Here is a 10,776-nt window from a genome sequence, read left to right on the forward strand (position 1 = left end):
ATATGGCTGAAGGGACAAGGATCGGCTTTGTTTCAATATTTGTAATCTAATTCTAAACCAGGCCTACATTTGAAACCCATCATTATTGGTGGATTTTTAAAGAAACTCACCGGGCCCAGCCCAAAACTAGGCCTCTATTTCGCCATCAGAGGGCTTAATCCGTAATTCTATCTTTCGCTACCGCTCCCAACAAAACCCTAAATTCCCAACCCTTCCCTTACTAGTTGCCACTCACGCTTCAACCATTCAACCCTAAGCCGAAAACCCTCTTCTCGCCTTGCTCTCTGCATCGGCCATCAAAGATGCAGATCTTCGTCAAAACCCTAACGGGCAAGACCATAACTCTCGAGGTAGAGTCCTCGGACACTATCGACAATGTGAAGGCCAAGATCCAAGACAAGGAGGGCATCCCACCGGACCAGCAGCGCCTCATCTTCGCCGGAAAGCAACTGGAAGACGGAAGGACCCTTGCCGACTACAATATTCAGAAGGAGTCGACTCTCCACCTAGTGTTGCGTTTGAGGGGTGGAGCCAAGAAGAGGAAGAAGAAGACCTATACCAAACCCAAGAAGATCAAGCACAAGAAGAAGAAGGTCAAGCTCGCCATCCTTCAGTTCTACAAGGTTGATGATAGCGGCAAAGTGCAGAGGCTGAGGAAGGAGTGTCCTAACGCTGAGTGTGGGGCTGGTACTTTTATGGCCAATCATTTTGATAGGCACTACTGTGGTAAGTGTGGTCTCACCTACGTTTACCAGAAGGCAGGCGGTGACTGACCTTAAGATTCGTCCTGAGTAGCAGAGCAAAATTTTCGTTTCAAGTGTTGAATATTATCTTCTTTGGACCTGTTTGTTGAACTTACTTTTATGGCTGTTATTTTTTATTATATATTTGGCTACTCTGGATGATAAATTTTGCAGTTTAATGGTCAATTTCTACATTAATGTTGCTTGCTTGATATGCATTATTGGATTAGATTTATTAAGATGATTGTCCTACAATTTCTGGTTTCATTGCCATTTTTATTAATACAATCAGATAATGTGTACTAATCCATGACAAGGGTGAGGAAACAGGAATGACACATTTGATAGTGTTTAGATGTTGTGGGGCTTGATGTTATGCCTTCCGAATGTTTCCTGTAGTGATTTTGTTATCAGAAAAATGGAATAAATAGCAGGAATTTAATGCAGGAAGGTTTCTTCGTTTAGTTGGTAACAGTTTCTTTGAGTTTTTGCCACATGTGAAGCTTTTCTAATGGCTCAAAATTTCACCGCATAGCTATATGTCCTGTGTGTAATCTGTGGACTGTGGGTATACCAATGGGATATAGCAAGTTGATTCCTGTGTTGTATCATATCAGTTAAGCTGTATTGGATTTGTGCAATTGGCCTGATTACAGGCTGTAGACCAATAGCGTGTGAAGTGCACCATCCAATGTCCATAGAAGATTTTCTATTTCCTCGGTGCCTATTTTTGGCTCCCCAGTTCTTAATTGCAGTGTCGTCAGGAGACTCGGGAATTTGTTTAGCCATAATTGTTATAATGTTATATGATATGGATCTCCAATTGCATTTTAAACCAAATCTTTTTGTTACCTTGGATGTGTAGGTGGGAAGTGTTTTCGCATTATGAATGCTGTTGAAATGCAGTTATGTTAATTGTTTTTAGTTGTTTTTTTTTTTTTCCCCCTCTGGATTCTTTTCACGAAGTTTATGTTTGCTTTGTTCCATGCATTATTGTTGCGTGTGGAGGGTTGAATTCTGATTAGTGCTTTCTAAGAGTAGTTCAGTTTGGAAATAAAAAGCCCGAAGGCTGCCGACAGGGATCTTGGTGTAGGCATATACCTCCTTGTGACACCCTGGCTTCTCACAGAATTGGCTACTGCTACACACGCATCAAGCATGTACATTTTCACATGCCTTGATGCAATTCATTGTGATGGCGGTGCTTGCTTTTAAGTGATAGGATATTTTACTTTGTTGCAGTATGCAATGTGCTTGTGCCTTGGGTGATAGAAGCTTTGTCGTAAACTAATCTATTCTGAACCTTGCAAAACACACAGTTCTGAAAGGGGTGGATGAGCATACCCTCCTTTTTTATACAGAGGCATGCAATCAAAATTAAAACCACCAATAATAGTACCCAGTTTCATGAAACAACAAATTAGTATGACCTGACAAAAGTACCAGGAAACCATCTGGGAAAAATTGAGTTTTTTGCTTTCACAATCAGTGCATATATCCCATAACAGGGGACGTGAACCACAGCCAAGGCAAAATACCTGTAAGATAGCCAAAATCATCAGGATCTAGATTATATGTGATAATTTTAGGTCAAAATGAGATAGGTAAAGATGGGTTAACAGTATATACCATAAAGGAGCCCACGCAATATCAAGCTCCAGGAATGGATAAGGCCACCTGGGTTGGGCGCGAGAATTATGTTACTGGCTCTTGGGGGAAGATCTAAAATATTGAATGCCATATTTCTAATGATTCAATTTTGTAGTGTAATTTGAAAAATTATGCTTACCATGTAAAACCACAGGCATGAATCACCCATTGAAAAACAACATAAAGGCAACTCCACTGCACAAAATATGCAAGCCGGAACCAAGGGAATGGCTGAAAGCAGGACAAACAGGAGTAATGACTAAACCTGCGAAACTTTAATAGATGAAAATCAAAACTCACCCTTGATGGCGATACTTTACAAGGCTGTTTAGAGCAGTATCCAGCAAAAGAAAAGCAGCATTCAAAGTGTGCATGCAACCCATCAGCTGTGAAGCACAGATCAGTGAGAAGTTCAGTGAGTTTCATTCGTTGTGACCTGTGCTGAAAGAAACTAGAAAATCAGCTGTTAGGATAGACATTTTAGTGTTGCATTCTCACCACATTGAGTCCAAGGTGTGCATTTGATGCAAATGGGACAATAATACACCAAAATATTACGTCTGTTAGGATGACAGCACCTGCACAAGTCTGTTATAAGATAAAATGATCTAGATAGGTTAGCATCAACCAGACTTGATAAAAAGAAGTAAAATTTATGATAGAAAATTGATATCTAGATGGACTGACCTGATAAATAGTTTGCATAAGATATCCCCAAAGTCCAGCTCTCAGCCTAATTGTCTCTTCTACATAGTGACTTTGCAACTTGATAGTTCCCTTCATTGCTTTTTCCCTGAAAGTTGCAGAGCTTGTAGTTCCATTATCTTCCACATCTGTTCTCAAGAACTCGTCAGTTTCCAAATTTTCAGAGGGAATTTGCAATGATGACGTCCAGCACCCATATCCAGATGTGACAGTGGCAAGCTATATAGAGAAACCAATACGTGTAAACTACCAAACCACCAAGAAACTCATCTAGTACTGCATTTCCACAAATCTATGCCCATAGTCATGGGCACAGGTAAGTACTTCAATAGGAAATTAAAATTGAAAATTGTGGTTGTAGTGCTTTGACATACCGCAAAATATACCATAACTAATGCAAATGTCCACCTGCCGATCAATCATTAAACATAACAGAAAATTAGAAGGCATCCAATTTTCAAATTATGTGCAATTAGAAACACAATAAATTTCTGCTGGTGGACTGCAGTCATAATGAGTGTGGAAATAGAATTGACAAAACCTCCGTCAATGGTCACAATCTCATAAAGCATCGGAGCCAAGCAAATAAAAGTGGAAATTGTATAGAAGAGAAGCCAAAGAGGGTTAAGGCATCTCCAGCATGGCTTCCACAAATCATTCAAGAGCGATGATTAAAAATATTAATCCGGATTGCTGCGTGTGATTCGGGTATTTCATGATCGATTTTAATCAAGACTGATTCGGATATTTTGTGGATACCCTTGCCATGCTTACTACCAGAGCACATGCTCTCTCTCATATGTGTGTAAGTCCTGCTCTCCTTTAGATAATGAATGGGGTAATGCTACATGTCCCGACTATTCTGTCCCATCTCTCTCTCTACATATAATTTAATCCTAAAAATTTAAATAGTAAAATTCTAAAACCTTAAGCTCTAAAAATTTAAATTAATTTTAAAACTTAAACCCTAAGTTTTAAGCTCTAAAATTAATCTTTAAATCCTAAATTTTAAACCTTAAATTTTAAACCGTAATTTAAAAACCTTAAATTAAAATTGCTAAATCTAAATCTAAATTAAAAAAAAAAAATTAATGGGACAAAATTGGGACATACATAGTTAGGTCATTTAGCATTTTCCTAATGAATAACTGAATTTTTGTGTTCATGGGAGATTTTTTTTTACTGCCGGTGTATATTATAAATTTCTTATAATGAAACTTACTCGGTGTAATACATGAAGATGGTAGCATTCCATTCCTTGATATCCCACATTAGAAATCCAGCCATGACCAGAAAGGAGATGAAACGAGTGGCTAAGAGCCATCCTGGATGAAACCCTTTCCAGCAACTGCTCCATAGTTGGGAGGATCCAACATGATTTATAGGCATAGCATGTACGAAACCATCGGTGTCTGGTGGAGCAGCAACAAGGAGGCTTTCATAGATGGTGTTGGAGTCGTATTTTGGGGCAAGCTCCTTCCTCCATAGCACCCATAAAGAGCCAACAAAGGAAGCAGCAACAATGCCAAAACAAATGAAATCGTACCAGTACACCACCAGGGCCATAGTCACCGTCTAGGCACCTTGGAAAGGTTGAGATGTTTGAAATGGTTAGCTTGCTTCAATAAGAGCCTGGAATGACCAACATACATGGTCTAGAGCATATGTTAGTTGAAGGAGCAGGTGGTGTGCAAGGTTTAACATATATGGGACTGGTAGTTTTGACTGTTTGGTTAATTAGGGACTTTAATTAGATTATTCTTTGCTAATAAAGAAGATTAAAAGGAACAAGCTTGATTTGAAAAAATGTCCAGTCCCTGAGCTTCACAGTCCAAAATGTCACTGGAGTTGGCCCTAGGTAAAAGTTTTGAATATGGCACGTAGCTTTTGTTTCTAAACCATTAATTAAGAAGCTTTCTCTTTCAAATCAGATATATATGTTTCCGGGTCTCTTTATATTGGCATTTCCCACTCTGTGCTCCATTCAAACAACCCATTAATTAATTTGCTTATACACTCAATCCTTCTTTGTAATGAGTGGAGCCGTTTTTTCATTGCCTATAGAGATTTAGGGCCTGTTTGGATTAACTGTTGAATACAACTGATAACTGTTAGCTGTTACTGTTAGCTGATAGCTGATAGCTGATAATTGATAGCTGATGATAGCTGTTTTATATTAAGTGTTTGGTAAAATTATATTTAGCTGTTGCTGTTAATATGTGAAATGACTAATAAAGATATATATCATATAATTTATTTTATTATTTAAATAAATATAAAATTATAAATTTATTACATTATATTATTTATTTTATTATTAAATTAAATATATAATTATTAAATTAATATATTATATTATTTAAATAAATATATAATTATTAATCTTTTATATTATATTATTTATTTTATTATTAAAATAAGAAAATAATTATTTTTTAAGATAATTAAATAATTTAAAAAATATAGATAAAATAATAAAATATTTATTATTGTTAATAGAAAAATTTATAATTAATTTTAAGTTTTTGAATATAAATAAATATTTTATATTTTATGTTATTAATAAAAAATATTTTAACAAAGTTAAAATATATTAATTAAAATATTAAAATTATAAATAAAAAAATAAAAATATTAATAATATTAATTTTTAAGTTAAATAAAAAAGGATAATATGGTCAAAATAAAAAATAAAATCATATCAGTTATCAACTGATGAGAAACAGCTCTAAAAATAGAGCTGATACAAACTGCAGCTGATGGGTATCATATCAGTTGCCCATCAGCTATCAGCTCTATTTTTTTGAACTTGCCAAACACTATAATTTACCACAATTTACCTGTTTGGGTATCTATCAGCTATCAGCTGCACCCAACAGGTAAACCAAACACCCCCTTAGTTCTTTGAGTTTGGGCGCGTTAGAGCTGCTCCTGTTGATTTTGAAGTTCCCTGATGATGGTTTTTCCCCTCATTAATTTCCGGATGCATCAATTATATGGTAGATTGAATTAATTAGCCCAATACATAAATTAATTAGCTTCTAAATTATTTAAAAAAGGTCTAAGACATCCCCCCCCCCCCTTTTTTTTTTTACCTATTATTACACCCCTTGACTTTTTATTGTTAATTATAATACACACACTTCAAATTTTTAATTTTAACCTAACTCAGTAATAAATAATTAATTTAATTTTAAATACAATTATAAAAAAATTTAATAGAATGAAATTAAAAAATTTTAATTGTTTAGGCTAAATCATTATAAAATATAAATTTTTATACTATTTTAAAAAAAAATCAAACCAAATATGTGTTATGATTTTTTTTTTATATTCTAATTGTAATAAATTCTTTATTCTTTTTATTATAATATTTAAGGAAATTAATAAAACGGTAGAAAATTAACATAATTTTTAATTCATAATATTAAATTGTCTTTATGTTATTAATTTAATTATTTTTATATAATACATTGTTTTAATTAGTTAATTATTAAAATTATTATATATGAGAAATTAATAAAAAATTATTTATAAAAAAATTTAGTTAATTATAAATATGTACAAACAATTTGCCATGCACATTGCAAGAAAATCAATTAAAATATATAATTAAAGATTGTCAAAAATACCCATAATAATTTAGTATTATGATAATAAAAGATTTATTTTATTTTATTTTAATTGATTAATAAAATTAAATTAATAATTACATTAATTAATAAAATATAGGAATTCTAATAGAATTTTAAATCAATTTCCAAATAATTAAACTTATAAATTTTAAAATCACAAATACGTTTAATTTAAATATAATATAAAAAAATTAAAAAGTAATTAAATAGTACTTAAAGTAAAATAAATTTTAAATATAAAAAATTTCAACAATATATTCTTAGGAAAATAAAAAACAAATTTACAAATATTTTAACATTTATTAGTTAGTTGATATAAAATTTTTTATAAAATTGTATAAAAAAATAAATTATAAATATTTACAATAAATACAACGCGCAAGGCACACGTTATCTAAAAAAATTAGTATAAAAAAATGAATCAAGTCGCGCTTTTCCACATTCGGATTATATAGCATTTTAACATAACCATGGTTAGGAACCTCTATTTAATTACTACACATTACATATAATGACGAGAAGCAGTGATTTCCTAGCAACGTTATTGGTCAAAAATCAAAATCTTCAATCAATCTTTTTCTCCATCTTAGGGGATAGAAAAAGGAGATATGCTTCTTTCATGGGTGACAATTTTAACTATTAACCCATAGTTCCAAATTATGAAGGAAAATTTTAATAATTTAGGTCCAGTGTACATAGATTTAAAACATATATTTAATATAAGGCTTATCAATTTTATATGAAAAAATCATTCATTTTTATATTAATCTATATGAAAAATGACACCCTCATGAAACCATTCGCAAAGAAAGACAGAGTAATCTTAGGCTTAAGACATGGGGTGGACAGGATTCAGAATAAAGGATGGTGAAAAAGTGTAGCATATTTCTGCGTATGACAAGGAAGTGCACATGGGATTTGGAAGACTTCCATCGTAACAAACGTTTAGACTTGATTCATCACACAACTTCATACAATTCAATTTTACAAAGAGAAGCCAATAATAACAAACATACATAGAATTAATAATAAAAATATAATAAAACTCACACTTGATTAAATGGCTGAAAAGCTATGGTTAACCACCGTGAATCCTCCATCAACAGCTAAGTTATGTCCGCTGATATATGCCGATTCATCTGATGCCAGAAATAAAGCTGCCTCTGCTACATGTTTAGCCTTCAATACTATCCCCTTCAAGTTCGCCAGGGCACAACTATTTGCTTCAACTTCACTGGGTTTCAAATTGTAAGCCTTGCAAGAAAGTGGAGTTGCAACTCCGAAGGGAGAGATGCAATTCACCCGTATCCCATGAACCCCTAACTCACTACAAGCTGTTCTTACCAGACCCACTAGTGCATGCTTCGAAATTGTGTATGCATGCGGTGCGGTTCCACCCAGAGAAGATGCAATGCTGGTTGTGCATATGATGGAACCGCGAATGTTTTTCACCACCATTGCACGGGCGGCGTGTTTGATTGTGGCAGCCACGCCACGTACATTGGTGGCCATGGTGTTGTCGAACCCTTGAATGTCGAGTTCCAAGATGCCTGTTAATGGACCTATGATTCCAGCATTACTGAAAAGAATATCAAGCTTTCCATATTTCTCCAAGGTGAAGTTCACTGTTTCCTCTACTTCCTTCTCATCTCTCACATCGCAGTGGCGATAAGTAGCTCTGTGTGAGCCTATTGAAGCCACCACTTGATGCCCTAAATCATCCTGGACATCGGCGGCAACAACAAAGGCTCCATTCTCTACAAATAATCTCACAGCCTCCTCGCCAATCCCGCTAACTGCACCAGTGATCAGGGCAATCTTACCCTCCAACCTAGAAAACAAAAGGAATAAAGATCAGATCAAGAAGTTGCATGCACTAGAAGAAGTAATTAATAAGAGGGTCTAACCTTGGCTTAGACATTGGTGAAAGTGTTTGTTTCTTTTTGACAGATCGAGTTGCTCAAACTTCTAAATAAGAGACTTGGATCTGCTGTTTATGTTAGCTAATTTTGTGCCCCCATAAATAAAATTTTTTTGGGATTTGTTAAACTGCAAAGCTCGAGACAATGACGTGTAGGAAATAATGTTCGCTACTATGGACCGTAAATTAAGCATTTTTCGTTGTTTAAATTGCTCTTGCCATCATTAATAAATGTTAATTCAAGTCTACTACTGCTCCCAAAAGTTAGCAGTCTCCTGCTGTCTCATTCTAGAATTCATCTAACTGTTTTTATATATATAATTTAAATTTTTTTATTGTAAATATGCAACTGGGTATTAGTTAATAGAATGCAAATTCGCCAAGGAAGCATAATCACGTGCAATGTCACATAAATAAGGCTGTTCATGTGGCTGCACCAGCAGGTTTATTGCTGCATTAACAGTGAGGCATTAAATTCTGGAATACACAATAAAGGAGAATGCAATTATATATTGAATACAAATGCAATGCATGCAATCAATTACCGTATGCACGTAGATTTTTATCAACTTAGAGCTGGAAATGCAAATGTAAAAGATTAGGTTGGGCTGCTCGAGTTTCATTAATAAAATAAGTTTATTCAATTAATGAAATAGTTATATGATAATAGAACTCTGAGGGGGCATTGAGAGATTTCCTTAGATGCCAATAAAAGAAAATGCTACTTGTAATATAGAGAGTGAGTCTCACATTATTTTAATGTAATGCCCTGCTTCAATCAATAGAGGAATTGTCCGCTTTGACCCATCCCATCCTGAACCTCACAGTTTTGTCCTACAGGTGGAATGGGGAACTTTTCGGAAGGTTACCAATCATAACATTTCTCTCAAGTAAACACGCTTAACTCAGGAGTTTTTTCAACTCTCCAGGCTATTCCAACAAAATGCGCCTTTAGTGATTAGTTTCCTCTATTTCAATGTATATTATTTCTCATTGTCCTACGATATGTTACATGTGAAAGATGGTACATGTACACCAGGTGCACATAATAATTTCTCTTAGAGAAAAATCACTAAATACATATTGGTCTTTGAATTCCTAAAATTTTTTAATAAGATAGGAAATCTTCTTGTCAAAGAAAATCCCATTATAAATACATGTGTTCCTTCTAATTGATTCATGAGTTTGCAATGTGGTTTCTACATCATTTAAATAAAGGTGTTTCATACTCAAATAAAGATCATTATAATATCTTTTGCGTTCTTGCTAATATATATATATATATATATATATATATATATATATATATATATATATATATATAAAATGTATAGAGATATTTTATAGCTTAATTAGAGGTTTGCTTGTTCCATACTAATAAATCAAGGACAATAGTTCGTCAAAAGCTGACTAGTAATTGATTGGTTCAAATTGAAAATAAATAAATAATTTTTTATTGCTTAATTGCATGTGGAGTTTTATTTGGTTTTAAATATAAAATTTTCAACATCATCAAAGTTATACCTTCTAATTTTTAATTTATTCGCTGAACATTAATCGATCAAATCATTCATTCTAATATCTTATAGATAACCGAGATAAATGTCTACATTAAAATTTTTTTTCCTTATATTATACAATATCTATTCGTAAATTATTTTGAATACAAGACTATTGAATCAATTTGTCAATGTCTAAAATCTGCAGGATTCATCTCATGAACAGCAGCTGAAATATTGATATTGCATATGTATTTGAGCTTTTGTAATATGTAATTTTGTTTCATTTGTTATAATTCACTAGCAGAATACTTAATTAACCTTTTTCTTGCATGGCAGAGGTGCTGCTCGATTCTTTCTTTCCTAAGGTTCCTGTGTCATCATGTACAGTAGAAGTAAGACTTTATATACAATATTAAATTGCTGTTGTATATTTCACTTTTCAGCTAACTGAACAAGAAAAAGAAAAGTGATCGCGGTTGGATAGAGAAACAGAGTTCTTGATACCAAATAGAATTTTACATGCCTGAATTTGTCATTGATTGGTGAGTCTCAAAGAAATTCCAGTAGTTACTTACACTCTGCATTTGCTTTTCTCCATCACCAATTCATGCTGCTGAAGT

General features: G+C 33.4%; 3 protein-coding genes across 4 annotated transcripts; 1 reads left to right on the plus strand and 2 right to left on the minus strand.

Moving 5' to 3' along the window:
* The first annotated feature begins 192 nt into the window (after positions 1 to 192).
* On the plus strand, positions 193 to 955 carry LOC110653409 (ubiquitin-40S ribosomal protein S27a). The gene has a single exon (XM_021809028.2). The coding sequence runs from the start codon at positions 303 to 305 to the stop codon at positions 771 to 773; it is 471 nt and encodes a 156-aa protein (XP_021664720.1). The 5' UTR covers positions 193 to 302; the 3' UTR covers positions 774 to 955.
* Positions 956 to 2,062: 1,107 nt separating this feature from the next.
* Positions 2,063 to 4,757, minus strand: LOC110653408 (uncharacterized). 2 transcript variants are annotated; one of them, XM_021809027.2, is made up of 8 exons: positions 4,321 to 4,757; positions 3,473 to 3,506; positions 3,081 to 3,317; positions 2,892 to 2,981; positions 2,714 to 2,779; positions 2,533 to 2,624; positions 2,373 to 2,420; positions 2,063 to 2,281 (listed from the first exon to the last, which is right to left on the minus strand). In XM_021809027.2, the coding sequence occupies exons 1-8, from the start codon at positions 4,662 to 4,664 to the stop codon at positions 2,164 to 2,166; spliced, it is 1,029 nt and encodes a 342-aa protein (XP_021664719.1). In that variant the 5' UTR covers positions 4,665 to 4,757; the 3' UTR covers positions 2,063 to 2,163. The 2 variants fall into 2 exon arrangements, 1 of the variants encoding a protein (XP_021664719.1); XR_002494561.2 differs by having other exon boundaries at positions 2,184 to 2,281; positions 2,694 to 2,779.
* Positions 4,758 to 7,668: 2,911 nt separating this feature from the next.
* Positions 7,669 to 8,768, minus strand: LOC110653163 (short-chain dehydrogenase reductase 3b-like). Its single transcript, XM_021808754.2, has 2 exons — positions 8,641 to 8,768; positions 7,669 to 8,564 (listed from the first exon to the last, which is right to left on the minus strand). The coding sequence occupies exons 1-2, from the start codon at positions 8,652 to 8,654 to the stop codon at positions 7,790 to 7,792; spliced, it is 789 nt and encodes a 262-aa protein (XP_021664446.2). The 5' UTR covers positions 8,655 to 8,768; the 3' UTR covers positions 7,669 to 7,789.
* Positions 8,769 to 10,776: the final 2,008 nt, after the last annotated feature.

This window comes from Hevea brasiliensis, chromosome 9 (genome assembly GCF_030052815.1).
Source record: "Hevea brasiliensis isolate MT/VB/25A 57/8 chromosome 9, ASM3005281v1, whole genome shotgun sequence".
Taxonomy (NCBI): Eukaryota; Viridiplantae; Streptophyta; class Magnoliopsida; order Malpighiales; family Euphorbiaceae; genus Hevea; species Hevea brasiliensis.